At 39.3% G+C, this 19113-nt stretch overlaps 1 protein-coding gene across 3 annotated transcripts; it reads left to right on the forward strand.

Annotated features, from left to right (window-relative positions):
• The first annotated feature begins 1000 nt into the window (after positions 1-1000).
• On the forward strand, positions 1001-15392 carry LOC131331243 (kinesin-like protein KIN-4A). Of its 3 annotated transcripts, none has more exons than XR_009201340.1 (26): positions 1001-1476; positions 3122-3268; positions 3358-3507; positions 4728-4981; positions 5374-5558; positions 5645-5769; positions 6525-6561; positions 7164-7255; positions 7401-7511; positions 7640-7753; positions 7911-8004; positions 8195-8307; positions 9075-9173; positions 9254-9367; positions 9465-9581; positions 9663-9743; positions 10548-10619; positions 10790-10883; positions 11044-11075; positions 11167-11264; positions 11352-11450; positions 11550-11771; positions 12630-12792; positions 13280-13435; positions 13525-13838; positions 14839-15392. XR_009201340.1 is itself a non-coding variant. In XM_058365126.1 (25 exons), exons 1-25 carry the CDS (start codon positions 1351-1353, stop codon positions 13750-13752), a joined length of 3123 nt encoding a protein of 1040 aa, XP_058221109.1. In that variant the 5' UTR covers positions 1001-1350; the 3' UTR covers positions 13753-15392. The 3 variants fall into 3 exon arrangements, 1 of the variants encoding a protein (XP_058221109.1); XR_009201339.1 differs by having other exon boundaries at positions 13525-13833; positions 14835-15392; XM_058365126.1 differs by having other exon boundaries at positions 13525-15392.
• The last annotated feature ends 3721 nt before the right edge of the window (positions 15393-19113 follow it).

Raw genomic sequence — 19113 nt, forward strand, 5'->3', positions numbered from 1 at the left:
TAAAATGTACCAAATTAGTTGGTCGAGAAATATTTTGATACTATAATCACCACAAATACGTAAAAGTAAGGGCCAGTATGAGCATAACCAAGTAAATTAGGGGGGGGGGGGGGGTACAAAACAAAAATGCTACAGGTACCGAAATTGGGGGACCGAAATCGGACCGACGGCCGCCGGCGGGCCGTCTCCGGCCACCGGACGGCCGATCCGAGCCGTCCAAAAATTCTAAAAAAAAAAACCGAGGGGAAATTTACATATACACACGAAAAGGGGTGCTCCGATCAAGCACCCTACACACCTCGGATGACGTTGATTCCCGCGTGGGGCCCCTCGGTTTTTTTTTTTAGAATTTTTGGACGGCTCGGATCGGCCGTCCGGTGGCCGGAGACGGCCCGCCGGCGGCCGTCGGTCCGATTTCGGTCCCCCAATTTCGGTACCTGTAGCAACACTCGGGTACAAAATGCAATAAACCCAACACAATCGCATCTACGTACGTGGCATTGTCGCCTCTACACCGTGCGTGGGAGAGAGTGAGACACCGGTGGGGGCAAAATGGGAATGACGCCCGAGAACGCAAGAGCTGTACCGAACCGGGTAGGGACTAGGGGTAAATCGGGAAAGATTGCCGAAGAAGCATCGATAGCAGAGTTAACAGCCGTCTAGCAGTGAAGACCCAGGAAAATGATAGTGGTTGTTGTCCCTTCTGTATATGCATACATATCAGAAGATATTCAAATGCTCCGTGGGTGAGGTTGAGCATGTTTCTAGAATACATATTGATATGGCGTCTATAGACTCAATAAAATGAAATACAAATTTGAATCGCACACCGATACGACGAGTTTAAACATCACACGCTGCATCAATGTGTCGTGAAGATTCGTTCTCAACCTTGCCCACGGGGCATCGAATATCTATCTTCTCCATATACACATACAGTACCTACATACAGTTATACACTTATACATAAAGCCTACATACAGCAGCTCCCTTTCATTACTTTATTACAGTTCCCCCAACTACCCTTTTCTCTCTCCTTAACTCTCTCTCTATAATTCCCTCCCTCTCACTCTGTAGATTGTCTGCAACTATCTCTCTCTCTCCCTTTCTTTTTCCCTCTCTCTCTCCATTCCTTTCCTGTATCTTCTGCTGTTACTCCATCGCATTCCCTGTCCTCAAATTTCTATAACTCCGTGAAAAAAAAGCCGTTGTTTTCAACTCACTCTCCAGCATTATTTTCTCACAATAACTATTTGAGCTTTCCACTTCTCTCCCTCCCTCTCTCTCTCTCTCTCTCTCTCTCTCTCTCTCTTGAGCTTTCTACTTCTCTCTCTCTCTCCTCTGCTTCCGATGGAAGTGTCGGCGGCGACGGAGAACTGCTGCGTAAAAGTCGCCGTCCACATCCGCCCACTCATCGGCGATGAGCGGCTCCAAGGCTGTGTCGATTGCGTTACCGTGGTCCCCGCGAAACCTCAGGTGACGCTCTCGCACTCATAACGCGAATGTCAAAATTCTAATCCTTGCAGAAATCTCAGTGTTTTTTCCGTAATTCGCTTTCTGAATTCTCCTTTGGGTTTAAAGGATGAGTTCTTCTTGGAGATCTGGATCTTAAGAACAACGAGTGTTGAGAAATCCAAGAGCCTGTCATGCATGTTTGACTACAATAATAGGTGTTGTGGTGTCATTATCGATTTATTATTTTAATTCGAGTTGTAAACATTTTCTGGTGCTTTTTTATTATTGGGTTTGGCAAAAGTTTATGGGAGTACAACTACAAGGCATAAATTTTGATAAATTAAAGTGTTGTCATTATCGATTTAATATTTTAATTTGATGTTTAAGCATATTTGGGTGCTTTTATTATTGGGGTTGTCAAAAGTTTATGGGAATACCACTACCAGGCATAATTTTTGCGAAATTAAAGTGTTAGTCATTATGGGTTTATTATTTTAATTTTGGGTTTTAGACATTTTTTTTGGGTAAATAGTTTTAGACATATTTGGGTGCTTTTATTATCGGGGTTGTCAAAACTTTACTGGAATACTAAAATTTTGTTAAATTGAAGAGTTCACTTTTTTTGGATTGGACTTTTCTATAGCTTGTGTGAGGGTCTACATCAATCCACAATATTAGTAGTAGTCCTTTAGCATACATAGAAATTCAAAGAATCTATAAAAAAAAATTCTTCTTTTTTTACATTTCTTTATTCATCATTCGGGTTGATGAACTAAAGCCAGATAGTTTTATGAGTGAAAGAAAACGGTATACAAAAATGCTTGAAGCATCAAATTTGTTTCTGGGTTGCCTTTTGTTAGCTGCTGTGATGGATTTTCCAGTTCTTAATTTTGACTGGTTTAAGGCTAAAAAAGGAAGGGTAGTAGCCGTTGTTCCATGACATGATGCCTAGGTTTTTGTTTTTAACTTCTTTCCTTAATTTGGATCAGATGATTTGCAGTTTCTTTGTCATTCTTGTCATTCTAGTATAGCCTATCCTATATGAAAACCAACCTATGTGAACGTCTTTCTAAATTCTTTTCCAAGTGGATCTCAACCATTAATTCCAATTAACGAAAACAGTTCTAGGCTTCCGGTTGCAATTTTGCAATGTGGCAGGCTCAATAGGTGCATATATCACTTTCTTTGCCGATCAAAAAGAAGAAGAAGAAGAAGATGCATATATCTTGTATATGGGAGTCGAACGCAAACATATTCTTCCTCTTTGTTGTTGTAATTAGACTTCTACTTCGTCCGTTTTTGGATAGATTAATTTCTTCAGCCAATCCATTCTTGCTTTGTAGTTGCTCTGCAACTAATGTTCTCATTGAACTTTTGATATCTGCAATTGATGCTTAGTTGGTCTGACAGGAATATGATTTTGCACAATTCTGGGACTTTTCTTGTGGATAGGTCATCTTTCATGAGATAGAAACTGCTACATATTGGCAGGAAAACTTAGTTTCAACTTCTCCTCTAATTTTTTATTTTTGTTTGGATAAGTAGGTTCTCCCTTCTTGACTAAATACAATTAATCTTTGATTCTTATATAGTTCGCATGATACTCAGGCTGCTTGTCCATATATTGATCCATTAAGGGTTAATGTTGGTTGTTCCTATATTGCAGGTGCAAATTGGCACTCATTCATTTACATTTGATCATGTCTACGGCAGTACCGGTTCTTCACCATCTGCCATGTTTGAAGAGTGTGTTGCTCCACTTGTCGATGGTTTATTCCAAGGATATAATGCGACTGTTCTCGCTTATGGTCAGGTAAAGCTTTTGTTGTTCCTAGGGAAGTGCCTTTTTCTGCATTGCAACTCAATGCAATCTGTAATAGATGCCATTTCAATGTGCTGCAGACGGGTTCAGGGAAAACCTACACGATGGGTACTAGCTTTAAAGATGGTAGCCAAACCGGATTGATTCCTCAAGTTATGAATGCTTTGTTCAGCAAGATTGAAACTCTGAAGCATCAAACTGAATTTCAGTTGCATGTTTCCTTCATTGAGGTATATTAAATTGTTTCCTCTTCTTATTTTTACATGTATATTCGTTTTTTTTTTTTGCTTGGCAATTACATGTATATTTGTTGATTCTTTAACTATGATGGATAGTACTTAGACATTGGTGGTAGTTGGTACTTGGTTGGAAGATCATATTGACGGTGGATTATGGTAAAAGAAAACGACATTAAAGGAGTGTTATTGACACTTTCTGCTAAAAGGGGAGTGTGAATAAGGTTAGTTAATAGTGGCCTAGTTTTTACAATAGTAATATTACAAGCAGTAAATGTAAGTACCATAACTGTAAACAACTTTTTTGGTGTACCAAGACACAACACTAATCCAAATTTTGGAATGCTTGGACATTTATGTTAACTGTTGTAGCTAATCTGCAACACATGTATGAAAACTGAATAATTAGTTGAGTTTAGTCCAAAAATATTGTCCCAAGTTCTTGACTTCTGTAAAACTCAAATGAAATCAGGAGGTTCTGTAGATTTTAATTTGGAAGTTTCCGTTCCTAACTTATACTTCGTTCTTCCAATTAATTAGGTCTAAGCTTTCTTGTTCTTTATATCTTGTGCACTCATTCTGTACCATAAATATGTTGTTTCTCAAGTGAAGGTGCAAAACTTCTTATTATGAGTAAATGACATCAAGTATGAGTTACACTGTTTCACGGTCTTGGGTAGAACGCAACTTCAAAAGCTAGCTATTGAAGTTAGCTATTGAAGTGAGGGTGCCCTCATGTTTATATACTTCATATTACGTTGGTACCCGGGCGATGTGAGACTTCGCTTCACACCCTCCCTCACGTGCAACGTGCTCCCTTGGCAGCACCTGTCGCGTGTAGGGCAAGGACACGCACCCTAACCAGCTCTGGTACCTAGCTTTGATACCATGTTACACGGTCTTGGGAAGAACTCAACTTCAAAAGCTAGCTATTGAAGTGAATGTGCCCTCATGCTTATATACTTGATATCGCATTGGTACCCAGGTGACGTGGGACTTTGCTTCAAAGTATCTGTACTCTATGTTACCGTACCTCATGACTTGAAATCTTCATTTGTGGTTTGCCATTATCAGTCATTAGTTTCTGTTTTTGTTAACTTGCTCATCACTCCATGGAGATCTTTTCTAGGGCATTGCACTTCTCGTGAATCGTGAGTAATATGCTGACATCAATTTCCATAGCAAGTGTTTAACTTGAAAATTTTGATGTGAAGATCCTAAAAGAAGAAGTACGAGACTTGCTGGATCCCACAGCTGTGAATAAATCAGAAACTACAAATGGGCATGTCGGGAAAGTAACTGTTCCTGGGAAGCCGCCCATACAAATTCGTGAGACATCAAATGGGGTTATCACTCTCGCAGGATCAACTGAAGTTGGTGTCACAACCCTAAAAGAAATGGCCGCCTACCTGGAACAGGGATCTTTGAATAGGGCGACAGGAAGCACAAACATGAATAATCAGTCCAGGTTTACTTCACATTTCTGTACTTTTATCCATAGTACCTCATAGAATACAGATGTTCCCTCTTTGAAAGAGAATATATAGTGTTTTTCTACTATCTGGGACCTATAGGTGCATAATGAAGCCGCCATCGTACAGTAAACTCCAGACCTTGAACTTCCATAATTAGACAATATACACAGTTATATGTCTTGATTTCAATTTCAAATTCCTGTTTTTCATGTGTCGTCCATGTTGGTAGTCATTTCAAGTGTTAACGGACTGGCTGGGTGGGGAACAATTATTTACCAATTGATTCTTCAGATAGTGGACTTTCTTAAATTGCAATCTGTCGTTAAATTTGCAGTAGTTGCCATTGGCAATAACAATTTCCATTGGTTTTTTGTTTGTTTTTCAGTCGTTCACATGCCATCTTCACCATCACATTAGAGCAAATGCGTAAGGTCAATTCAGCTATCCCTGGTGATAACAGTCTTAATGATATGAGCGAAGAATATTTATGTGCCAAATTGCACTTAGTGGATCTTGCGGGATCAGAGCGAGCCAAAAGAACAGGTTCTGATGGCCTTCGTTTTAAGGAAGGTGAGGAACTTGTTTTTCAGTTGTCAGTTGCATCTAAAGGCACTTGTGCTCATGCAAGAGTTATCCAAAGTGCTATCCCTTTTCAGGAGTTCACATAAACAAGGGTCTTCTTGCACTTGGTAATGTTATCAGCGCACTTGGTGATGAAAAAAAGAGGAAAGAAGGTGTACATGTACCTTATCGAGACAGTAAACTTACTAGGCTTTTGCAGGTTAGACACTTTCCGTGTTAGATGTTTCAATTATTATAGATTATTTTTTCCTGGAGTTTGATAAGATGATGAACTATATGAGTATCTATTGCAGTGAATTTCTTCCCTCGTTTTTTCATAATTGTCTTTTATTCGGGGTAAGGAAGAAAATTATTGATACCAAAGAACGAAGACAAATGCCTAGAAGGGCATTCTTCAAGATTACAGAACTCAAGGAGCTAAAGAGGGAAAAAAGGGTCAAGATACTATAAAATAATATATTTGACCTTCTAAAAAGAAACCAAAGTTAATCAGTTATTTGACTAAGGTGATAACATAGCCTCTCCTTGCTCGTTTTGGATATTCTGAAACTTTACGGTGTACAGTAAACACTTCATCATGGCTGACATCTGTTGTAGCATCTCGATGGTGCAACTAAAAACTGCTTATCAAGTAAACAGTGCTGCAGAGTTAGAAGTATGATGGTGGAGATGAACCAAGATAGACAGGTGTTAACATAAGCATCTATAGAACAAATAAAAAGTGTTAAACATTTTAATAGAGATGGATACTCATCGGATAAGGTTGAATTCAACCAAACCACAAATCCATTTGAATCACGGTGCATCAATCACCTGCTGGCACAAATGGTTGCAGAAATGTTCATTGTTGCTCTATTCTTCTCTTTTAATCTTCTCTTTATTCGTTTATCTGTCTCTTTGTTTGCTTTTACAATTTTGCATTCTTACTCTGTTAAGTTTCTTGCATTTTGGCAGGATTCCCTTGGTGGTAACAGCAGAACAGTCATGATTGGTAACTTTTCCTTTTTGTCTCTTTGTACATGAATACTTAATCATGGCATGAGATATTTTTCATGACTAAGCGGTCCTAATTATGCGCCATTCGCTGGTCCTAGTTTCCTGCATGAAATATTTGATATTTCCATGTTTGAAATTTCTTTGCTCATACACATTGTCGTGACTTAGTAAGTTCTTTTTAGAACACGAACATGTCTTCATGGCTAAGAAAATGGCTTTTCTTGTCAAACTGATACCATTTACAGTACCTAAAATAGTAAAATGAGAAGTTAAAGAAGTTTTGTACAACTGATGTCATGCTGGTCTAAGCTGTTTATGCAACCCTGATGTGTGATTCTTTATTTCCATTATTGCGATTTTCAAACAAGATCGTATTGGTGGGTGCAAGTTGATGTATCAATATTATAACTTTCTCTGTTGCTTTTTCGTTTTTTATTTTATGGCCGACAGAAATGGAAACATTGTAGCTCCCATGTTCTTTCCTGACACCATGTTCTCTTTTCTGATTGCACAATGAGATGTGATACTTACATTAAAACGTTTATGTTCTCTTGCGTGTTTCCTGTTTCTTATGCCCATTAAACTACTTCTTTCCAGCCTGCATCAGTCCTGCTGATATAAATGCGGAGGAAACTCTTAACACACTAAAGTATGCAAATCGTGCTCGGAACATCCAGAATAAGCCTGTTGTGAGTCTAATAACCACCATTAACAACCTCTCTTCCTCCCCTCCTAGCCTCTCCTCTTCCCCTTTACCTTTCTGCTACATGTAGATGGGCTTTATTTTTTCCTTACCTTATTCCGAGGTGTCTAAACAAGGATTTATTCGAGCAGGTCAACAGAGATCCGATGTCCAGTGAGATGTTGAAGATGCGCCAACAGTTAGAATACTTACAGGCGGAACTTTGTGCACGTGGGGGAGGAGCTTCATCTGGTGAAATGCAGGTACTTGATCACAACGTACTATTATGTTGATGGCTCTACATTAACTTCGTGGTCATTTTTTATTTTTATTTCCTTCGGGGAGAATTCATATGAGGAAAGTTGTTGGGTGTTATGTTACTGCTCTTTAGGTTCTAAAAGAAAGGATTGCATGGCTTGAGGCTACTAACGAGGATCTTTGTCGGAAACTTCATGAATATCACAGCAGATGTGCTGTTACAGAGCAATTTGAAACAGACATTCAAGTATGTGATAGATTTGGACTCATAACTTCTTACTAAGGATTGTTCTTGTTTTGTTTAAATGCTTTGTGCTTTGTTTTAGTTGGAGACCTTATAAAACTTGCTTATGATTGTTTTGTTTGAACCCTATGGTACTCACGCATTGAGCTTTATCCTTCAGGTTGGTAGCACCTGTTCTATGAAAAATGAAGGACTTAAGAGGGGCTTGCAAAGCATTGACTCGACTGATTATCAAATGGGTGACAATATGACAGGTGTGATATCTCCCCTTTATAACTTGGATAAGGATCCAATTTTCAATTGACGACTTGAACACTATGGGTTGCATTCCAAAACTACGAAGGATGAGCTTTTTGTTTAGTTATTTGTTTTAAGTTTATTCCTGTTTCTTTTTCATTTTCTCTGAGCTTTTTTTACTTACCAAAAAATGTTAACTTTTTGTAGCTGATACTGGGGAAATTGATGAAGAAGTAGCAAAAGAGTGGGAGCATACGCTCCTGCAGAATTCTATGGATAAAGAGTTGAATGAGTTAAATAGACGTTTGGAGCAGAAAGAGGTACAGTTTTGGTCTGACAAACCCACGAAAATGGGATTGCAGGAATGTTTGTTTAGCGCAGCGATTCCTAATGCATGTTTTGTATTGATAACTATTTAAAATTTCCCGAAAGAATTTCTAGGTCATGCTTGATGTTTCAGTTAGTAAACGCTGTGGCATGGTTCAAGTCTTCATGTAAGGAAGAATAGGATCAATTAGGAGTTTCTAGCTGGTGTACAACACTACAACTTTCCATTTTCTGGATTCCTTCATTATTTCAAAACTTATCGAGAATATGCCATTAGACCACACTCGACCACAATGCACCCAAATAAGTCAATCAGATTGTATAAGAGGGAGGGCTTGATCTGAGATCAGTTTCCTTGGAAGTTGAAAGGTCGTGACGATATTCTACTTATAAGTGATTAGTATTTAATCCAAGTTTGGCACGTTAAATGGGAGAAACTATATGCCGAATTGCATTTTTTGGTTGCCAATTAAAGGTGCTACTGAGTCTTCCTCAATATTTATGAATTTTGTTTTAGTCATGCTACCTTTATAGTTTGAGCTTTTGTTGTTTAACAATGCTACCGCATGGCAGCACTAATATGTAATCACAACTTCTTATCATGTACACATTTATTCATCAAGCACTTTCTGCGAAAACGCTTGTTTCGTTTCTTATATTTCAAAGTTGCTGTTTCATAATTATCATCTGGATCCTAAAATGTTGCCTATGCACATGATCGGTTCTTACTTATTCTAGGCATTTTGGCATTTGATTGCAGTCGGAGATGAAACTTGTTGGAGGATTTGACACAGTGGCCCTTAAGCAGCATTTTGGAAAGAAAATCATGGAACTTGAGGATGAGAAAAGAACTGTTCAGGTTACTAGAAACTCTTCTTAGTATAGTCTGCATGACCTTGAAAATTGATGTTCACTTTTTTCAGCTTTGTATCAATGCAGCAAGAAAGGGATCGTTTATTGGCTGAAGTAGAGAATCGTGCTGCTAATACAGATGGACATACACAGAAATTTCAAGATGTCCATGCCCAGAAACTAAAAGCACTTGAGGCACAGGTGATACTTTCACCAACTACTGTTATTTTTGGGTAAATAGTATGTCACTTATCTTAGTGTATTCTAACTGAAAAAATCCAACATTTAACCCCAACAGATTCAGGACCTTAAGAAAAAACAAGAGAACCAGGTTCAGCTTTTAAAGCAAAAGCAGAAAAGTGATGAAGCAGCAAAACGGTTGCAAGAAGAAATACAGTTCATCAAGGCACAAAAGGTTGATAAGTGTCTTTTTTTTTTATCACCATCATCTTGTTGATTTTTGTATATATGCTTCTAATTCTTTCTGAGGTTTTAGGTTCAATTGCAACACAAGATAAAACAAGAGGCAGAACAATTTCGACAATGGAAGGCCTCTCGTGAAAAGGAACTGCTGCAGGTGCAATTTTTTTATCTTCCTTTTGCTATCTTTGGATTGAAGATGTTGGGAAGACAACTTGTGTACTTCGTGGCACCATAATTTGAAAAAGACGCGAAATAATAGTTTTTGTAAACCAGGAAGCAAAATAGTCGAGCCTGCAAAATCAATTGTGCCACTTCCATGTGCTATTCTGTGATCAAGAATAAACCTTTAAAGTCAACAATTAGGCCTCTCAGATTGTTTCCCTGCCGCTAACCGAAAACAGTTGTATTACGAAGTTGTTTCCTCAACAACTTAAGTTTTTCGAACAATTACTGATCTAACTTGGTATCAAAGCTTGGGCTTGTGGGAGCGTGGGTCTTGGACTCTTGGTTTATCCATTTGAAGTTGTTTCCCATGTGCATTCTGCTTCTCCCCTTCGAATTGTGTTTCGCTGTATCTATGGGTGTTTACATCTATATTCTTTGTGGGTGTTTATCAGAGATTCAGAGTAGCTGTTTACTTATTTATGCTACTAAAAGTCTCCCTGTAAGACGCATGAGTTGCTAAATGGAGAGGTGGCAACCATTAGGCCGCTAAACCCACTACCCAAGGCCCACCAACTTTTTAAACTCTCTTGCCAAAGGCCATTAAGTACCCAATGGCCCAATATAGTGACCTCATTTTAGTGATCATCCAAGGGCCTTTAAAAACCCTTGGGTTGCCGATGAGTTACCTTTGAACATGTATGCCTATTCATTTATTTTGAATTTGGCTAGATGAATTGTCTTCATTTTTTTCCTTTCTTGTTCTATCTGCTGATTTTGTCTTTTGAAAATGTAGTTACGGAAGGAAGGGAGGAGGAACGAGTATGAAAGGCATAAGTTACAAGCTCTAAATCAGCGTCAGAAACTTGTGAGCATTTGTCTTTGATTGTGCATTTGTTTGCTTTCCTTCAGTTGTGAAGTATACTCTAAGAGGACTAAATTCAATTAGCCTCTTTTGGCTCGTAAGCTCCTGAAATGCTTATCTTGTCAACATGCTATTGTCTCTGTTTATTGAATTCACTCTAAAATTTCTTTCAGGTGCTTCAAAGAAAAACTGAAGAGGCTGCAGTGGCCACCAAGAGGCTAAAAGAATTGCTAGAAGCACGCAAGTCTGTATCCCGTGACAACTCTGGTATGTATTTGCATTTCAATTGTACAAATGCTTCGACAAGCGACTTGTTTGGAACCCCAGTTCTGTGTTCAATCAAACCTCTTCTTAAAAACAAGTAGGATTTATATAATTTGACCCTCCCTTCTATATACCACTTTTCTGATAATTCGATCTCTTCCAGCAATTACCAATGGAAATGGGGCAAATGGTCAGGTAAGCAGCTATGCTCCTCTTCTTGAAAGATGTTAATCATGCTGTTTTACACTTCGATTCCAAAACAAGTATAACCCAAGTTCCTTTTCAGATCAATGAAAAATCCTTGCAACGTTGGCTTGATCACGAGCTTGAAGTCATGGTGAATGTTCATGAAGTACGCTATGAATATGAGAAGCAAAGCCAAGTGTATGTACTCGGTTTGAAGTTGTTTTAGTCTATAATGTTTGCTTGCTAGTTGGTGTAGTTTCAAAACAAATGTTCTAACTTCTCCAGAAGAGCTGCCCTAGCAGAGGAGTTAGCAGTGTTGAGACAAGTTGACGAATTTGCTTCAAAGGGGCTTACCCCTCCTAAAGGAAAGAATGGGTTTTCCAGGTGAACCTTTTTCTCTCTGTATTTCATTGATATTTGATGCTGACGAGAGAGAGAATTGTTTGGTATTTATTACCATTGTAGCTATTTTCATTTGTCCAGGGTGTCCTCAATGTCCCCAAATGCGAGAATGGCAAGAATATCGTCTCTTGAGAACATGCTTAGCATTTCATCACATTCACTCGTAGCAATGGCTTCACAACTTTCGGAAGCGGAAGAAAGGGAGCGTGCCTTCAGTAATCGCGGACGGTGGAACCAGTTGCGTTCAATGGGAGATGCAAAGAGCTTACTTCAGTATATGTTCAATTCCCTCGCGGATGCAAGGTGTTTCCTTCATTCTACTGGCACACTGAATAATTTTATCATGGTTTCTTGGTATGGTTTTTGTTTTATTGACCGAGTCTTGATATAGAAATCATGTGACAAATGCCGAGGGTTGCTAATTCACGGAAAGGATATGTTTACAGTTTAGTAACTAAATGAAAGAATGTAAAAGCTGATTATACCACAAATTACCCTCACGTAAGTTATTTAGACATAACCATGTGGTGAATGGGTTTAGATTTGAGTGCCCAGTTGATGGATAATGGAATGTAGTAGGAGGGTCAGGGTGTCAGGGATCAGTTTTGAAAATTCACCTGGAAACAATGTTTGATTCTTGTGTACATGTGTTAGTTAGCATTGAGATGCTAAATATGTCACTGAGTAGGTAACCTATAATATGTTGCGATAGGCTTAGAATCTTTGATTAATAGCATACAGTATCTTGTTACAACCATGGAAAGTTCTTTTGAATATTCAGTTGGGATGCAATTTAATCCCACCTGGGTGCTTTAGGAGTTGGGATCATAGGAGACATCTAGAGGTAGATAGGCAATGTCTTTTATTTTTCACACACCAACTCTTTGAACAATGTCAGAAGTTCAGGTGGGTAGCGGTTATTCTATGAAATTTACCAGAATCTTGATTCTATTAAAACTAAATATAAGTCGTTCGACCTAAATATCTTGCAGTCAGTTCTGTAAGTTGCTTTGAGCTTTTAGAAAAAGAAAAGGCAGGCTACCTGATTTTAATTTTTACTGCTGTTATCTGCAACGGTCAATTTTTAGTATCAGATTAAGACAATGTTTTGCAATATAGTAGTTCATAAAGTTTACAAAATAAGTGTGTCTGCTGAAACAGGTGCCAAATTTGGGAGACAGAAATGGAGACTAAGGAGATGAAAGAACAACTGAAAGAACTTGTAGGTCTACTGAGACAGAGTGAATTACGGAGAAAGGAGGTTGAGAAGGAACTAAAACTCAGAGAACAAGCTGGTGCGATTGCATTGGCCTCTTCAGCTTCGGTGAGATTACTTGTAAAGTTGTAATGTCTAGTTTTTTTGTTTTTTTTTGTTCAGTATGATAATTTTCTAATTTGGCATTAGACTCGTAGCAAATAGCTGAAAGCTTCATGCCTACCAAAGAAAATGTATTATAAATCAAAATATTTTGAACATTGAACTTTCCATCGTAGTTTGAGTATGGGTCTCTTGACGGAGTTCCATGTGGCGACTCAGATCAATGGTTTTTCCCAAAGTACCAGAGTCTTGAAAGTTGTCTTACAAAAGGAGTTTTAATGTCTGCAGAACTTTTGTTCATTTTTCTCTTTCTTAAAATATACTCTCTCTCTCATGGTTGCTTCTATATTGTCGCTCATTCACCACAAGAACAATGTAACGCGTTTACAGTGTCCCCAGATAGGTAGGGGGACCCCTTTGAAGCTTTGAATATCCCATGTATCTATGCATACATGCACAGAGATTTACTTTTAAGTTTATTTTTTTCAAACAGGATAACTCTCCCAATTCTCTGAAACACTTTGCTGATGACATGAGTGGTCCCTTGTCTCCAATGTCTGTTCCGGCACCGAAACAGCTCAAATATACAGCTGGCATTGCTAATGGTTCAGTGAGAGAGTCAGCAGCCTTTATGGATCAGACACGAAAGGTTGTTTTCCTGCTTATGCTTAATGTTAGTATCGGTAGCCTATTCCTCGTTTTTGGTAAGTAATTTGAGAGGATGTTCCCTATATGCAGATGGTACCAATTGGGCAGTTGTCAATGAAGAAATTATCAGCTGTAGGCCAAGCTGGTGGGAAGCTATGGAGGTGGAAGAGAAGTCACCACCAGTGGCTTTTACAGTTCAAATGGAAGTGGCAGAAACCCTGGAGACTCTCAGAGTGGATCAGGCACAGTGATGAAACAATCATGAAGGCAAGGCCTCGGCCGCAGGCTCTTCCGGATGTGATATATCACCGTCGTTAGCTAGTATTCGCTCTTGTATATCCATCTTTGACTCAACACAACCCCAACACGTTACAGTGAAGGGCCTAAAAGTAATTACAGGTAATCTCACTATCTTTGATGAATTGGTCTTCCTTGTGAATCTCCTAATTAGTTTCCTAATCTCTAGGGAACAATGTTTTATATTCTAACCATACAGTCATCCGGAAAAGTTTCTTATTTATATGACACTTGCCAAAAACAAGTTGGTCTTAATAGAGAGTAGAGAAATGATTTAGCACTACCCATTTATAGGTTCAACTCCTCCTTTTTGTCTTTGTACATGCGAACTTATTACATTTTCCTTTCGTCTGAAAAAAGAGAATTAACAGTTAATAGTTGATTCAAGCCATTAAAGACAAAACAAAGAGTGTGGATGTAAACTAGCGGAATGCGGAATTACTTCCCTAAGTGATATTTATAAGAATCATAACTATACCAAGATGGATAGTGATCTTTTGTGAATTGTGATTAGTTTAATACGCTGTAAAGAGGTAGCCAATACAAATGTCATGTTCTACTTTGGAAGTGGGAATCAAGGTTAGGCTTCTTCGTAATGTGGTAGGTTCACCAAGTCACTTGCTTCTGTAACCATTTAGCCTTAAGGAGTGTGATTATTGAGCGGTACTGGGGCATGGCCGGTTGGTGTCCCAACTCCTTTGACAACTACATAATCATGTAGGGCCCACACACTTGGTTTTGAACCCTACATGAAATCGTGGTTGCTAATGAGTTGGGGCACCCCTAGCCAACCCCTATTAGTCTAATTGTGTATACGTTAGTCTAAAAGTTGTACTAGACTAAGTATGCCAATTAATCTAGGTTTTGTATTATTGTGAAAAAGCTTGTCTATAAATAAACAAGTACCTCATTTGTAATGGACATGTAAATTCGGAATACGCTTACTCATTCTCTCTCTTGTGAACATCTCTCTTTCAATCAAGCATCATTTTCTTTCCACATTTCCCCTCGTTTAGTTATCGGTATCACAGCCTTCCACACGCCATGAAACAAACTTAAGTGTCTTCTCTTTGTTTTCCTTTGTTTTTACTTCTCGTTTCTAGGAACCAGACATTTTGTGAATTGGTGACATGGAGGATCACTGCGTATAGCTGTCATGGACGAATAGGATTTAGGTTAAAGTAGGTGCAATTGCTGAAATTCAAAAGCTGCGATTATTGCATGGGGACCATCTTGTAAAGCAGTCTGATGCTATCAATGGGTCGCCGGACTGGTCACACGGATAAATGCCAGCAAATCAGGCAGTGGTAGTAGGATACAGCGAGGAATAGAGATCGGAGATCGTGCTTGTGGTGGTGGTGGTCTCCACTTTTTTGTACACGTTTCTGCCAATAACAGTTGCTTTAAGTGAAGATATACTTTCAACAGCCCATAGTTTGTGAATTGAGTGCTCTTTGATTTTTTTTCATTTTGGCCCCCATGTGTATTAGCTTTTTATGGCTTTTGTTTGTACTAGCTTTTTATGGCTTTTGTTTGTAAAGTCAATATTGATTTTTGTTAACAGAAGCTCCACAGCAGTATTCAGTGCAGAAAAATGTTTATCCTTTGAACACTCGTGTAATTACAGTGATTGCCATTTAAGAGGTTGCAATTCTCTAAAATCTGTATTACAACATGAGATTCAATTCAAATGCCTCTCTCTCTCTCTCTCTCTCTCTCTCTGTGTGTGTGTGTGTGTGTGTGTGTGTGTTTGTGTGTTATGTAAACCAAATATAAATCCCTCGAAGGGGAATACAATGAGCAAAAGATCTTAAATATCTATTATCAATATATCAAAAACTAACTAATGAGGGCGCAAGACACCTATTTATAGATTCAAAATCCTACACACATTAAAGACACTAAAATGACAGCAATACCCCTAAATCCTACTGCATTATACACCCCTTCTAAAGAAAACAATTTGTCCTCAAGTTGGACAAAATGACTCAAGACAACTAAATCAAGGAAAATATAGAACTTTAGAAGTATTTATTATGCAGCTCCGAAGTAGGCATGCGGCTGCATATTTTGATCCACGCCACAATCATGCAATAACCCATCTTCAATACGAGTTTCCATTTGTGTACATCCGCCGTGTCCTTGCTTATGTGCCTAGAAATCACCCATTTGCCATGCCTTTTAAGGCTCAACACTTCCTAAACATAGGTGACTACACTTGGTTCCAAAACGTCACAAGAATCATCAACCTTCGCATAGAGAAAATTCAACTTCACCACATGTTCAAGATCATACCCCAGACTTTCTCGAGTGAACATCATTCCCAAAGGATCTTCAAGGTGTTCTAAATAGTCTCTCCCCTCTTTTAGTAACTTTGTAGCTAGATGAGGTACCAACGTAACACACACTTGAACATCTTGAGCCATAGACAATTCAAGAGGCATCTCATACAAGCAACTATCAAGCTTTGGCTCTATGAAATCTTCTAAAATGAGCGGGACATCAAAAGTAACCTATTCCGACTTTGGTAACACGCCAACTCCATTCTCTACTTGTGCTTGTAACACACCAACTCCATTCTCTTCTTGTGCTTCCTCGCTTTCTTGTTTTACCATAGCGAAGCTTTCCTTAATCATGTTAAGGAATCTTCCCTCTTCGATGTGAACACCAAGCTCTTCTTCACACTTGTCATATATGAGAACACCATCTAAATCACTAGCCCCAAAGACGAGTTCATCCTCAACATCTTCACGTGAGAGTCTCTCACATTCAAAGATAGGAACATCATCATTGTCACTATCATCATTTGCATACTCATCATACACGGGAATTCCTTCAAGATCATGTCCAAGTTCCTCATTTGGAAACTCATCAAAGACGGGAAGGTATTTGAAACCACCATCTTTAAAATCAACTCCAAGCTCTTCACGTGAGAGCTCATCAAAGATAGGAATATCATGTGAGAACTCATCACAATAACATTGCTCCTCATCCTTCTCAAATGCATCCGGGTTGAGGCTCGTCTCTTCTTTCTCAAACACATCCAGTTTGAGATTTTTATAGGACTTGGAATCACAGTAACCATCACTATTCTTGAATGAAACGGACAAACGTTGCAACTTTTTCTCTAAAGTAGCAACTTCTCTTTTCAATAACATTAGTTGCACCTTATCATACAAGGTCGCAACTTGTTCACTCAACTTTAATCTCATTCCTATTTTCATGTGAATTGCAATCATTTTCCCTTTGACATTGTGGAATAACCTTCAATTATTCACCATTGTTCACAAAAAATCCTCTACCTCCACCTTCCCCTCTTCCTCTACCTTTTTGAGCCATTTCAATAGTAAAATCAGCCAACTCAATAGTAGACCCGGTCAACTCAGTCCCAAACAAACCCAGTTAACTTAGTACCCAGTTAACTCAAGACTCCATACCACCACAAATCGCAAGCAAACAACAAATCCCCAATAAATCGCAGCAAACAACAACAAACGAGACAAACCCAACTAAAATCAAGCCTAAATTTCAGATTCGAGTGCCAAAGAGTAGTTCAAAGATCATTACCGTTGTTTTTGAGTGCCAAATGAGGGTTAATCGACAAATTCGACTTGAATTGAAGGCTGTTCAACACTAATCAACAGTTTCAACATCAATCGAAGTCTGTTCGAACTATATTCGAGTGATTCGAACACCGTCGGAGTGTGGGCACGCGACCCGGAAATTTTCGTTTACAAAAATTGGGTGTGGCCCTTTTGTTGGAAAAGCGCGGCGAAACGCCTTGATTCAAAGTCGACACTCGGGTTTTAGCGGTAAAAACACTCAAAGAACCGAACTCGAAAACGTTTGCCACGTTTGTTTGATTTTGAAAAGGCGTAGACTGGTCCGTCGTCACCTTCGATATCTGAGGTTCGGGAGCCAGGTTACGAGAGGGGAAGGGTTTTATGGCACCCCTTTTCGCCCAATCCGGAGATCAGTCTCTACTTGGGCATTTTTGTAAAACATTTGCATTTTTCTCTCATTTGATCATTTTCTTAGCCAGTTAGGGCGGGGGAACAGTTAATGGGGGTTTTAAAACTGTAACAAGTTGCAATTTATGTGACAAAATGTTTGTGGATGATTTGCTTGCAATAGTAAACATAGATTGAGAACAAGCACTGAGCAAACCGAATGAATTGAAGTACACTGCCCTGAAAGAACATGAGCAGGATCCACACCAGCATGCACTGGCCGAGCCACTGCATGCTGGCACAACCTGCGCACGCCACACTTAGATTGGCGTACTCCACTTATCAGGTTTCACAGTCTTTGTTTGCAACCCTCTAGGCTCTGGAAAGGGACCAGCGAACACCCAGGACAAACCACGTAGTTTAATAGAACAAAATATATACAGTTACAGACAAATGAAATGGCTTCAAGCCATGAAAAGCAGCAGAACACCCCAAAACAGTGTAGGGATAGCAAGGAGGCCAAAACAAAACTAAGATGCAAGGGCCAGCCTCTGGATCCTGGACAATACTGCCGTACGCCAGTCATAAGCGACCGTACGCCAGTTTATCTTTGGATCCAGTGCTTGGCTTTGCATCATCTGGGTTCTGGAACACGACCAGAAGGATCCCAGAGGCCTTTTAAACATATGAAGGAGTAAGCAGTAACTACTACAGCTAAGCAGCTCTAGATATAGAAAGCAGTAAACTGGTTATTATCATGCTTAGGTGATTGACAGAAAGATAAGATAACAGAAAGGATGATCCATGATCCCCACGCCAATAGTGCTCGTACTGCCATGACTGGCGTACGGCATAGGTGCACTGGCGTGCGCCATGTCTCATCTCATACGATTGTTGTATTTTACCAGTTTAAGGCCAGGACTAGTATTGCTTACTAGCCTGGGCCTTACTGGTCTCCCTCAGAAGTTAAAAACAGAAAGGGACACAAAGGTGGTATACCTTTTTGTGTTGAGGTTTGAATGTGGTATTGAGCTTAAGGGTTGAAGATGGAGGTTTAGAAGGTGACTGGATATCAGTAGGGTATATGGAAGTGAGTTGCCCTACTTTCTCTTTCAATGGAAGAGGAGAGATAGAGAGCAAGAAAGAGGGAAGTAGAAAGCTTTTTCTTCTTAATGAGGCTAACCCCTTGCAAATGAATGCAAGGGGGGATATTTATAGAGGAGAGATAGACTGAGATCAGTTGGTGCTAAGACCTTGTTTGGCTGGTTGTTTGAGGAAAAGAGCCTCCCATGCATTAAATGCATAGGACTTGGCTTGATGGGGGGTGTAGGAGAGAGAGAGAGCGTCCCTGCCGAGAGTAATCATCAGGGAGACTGTGGCCGACGTCAGGGTGGCACAAAAGTCTCGTCCATGTGGCTGAATAAAGTTGATT

This window comes from Rhododendron vialii, chromosome 6a, assembly GCF_030253575.1.
Source record: "Rhododendron vialii isolate Sample 1 chromosome 6a, ASM3025357v1".
Classification (NCBI taxonomy): domain Eukaryota; kingdom Viridiplantae; phylum Streptophyta; class Magnoliopsida; order Ericales; family Ericaceae; genus Rhododendron; species Rhododendron vialii.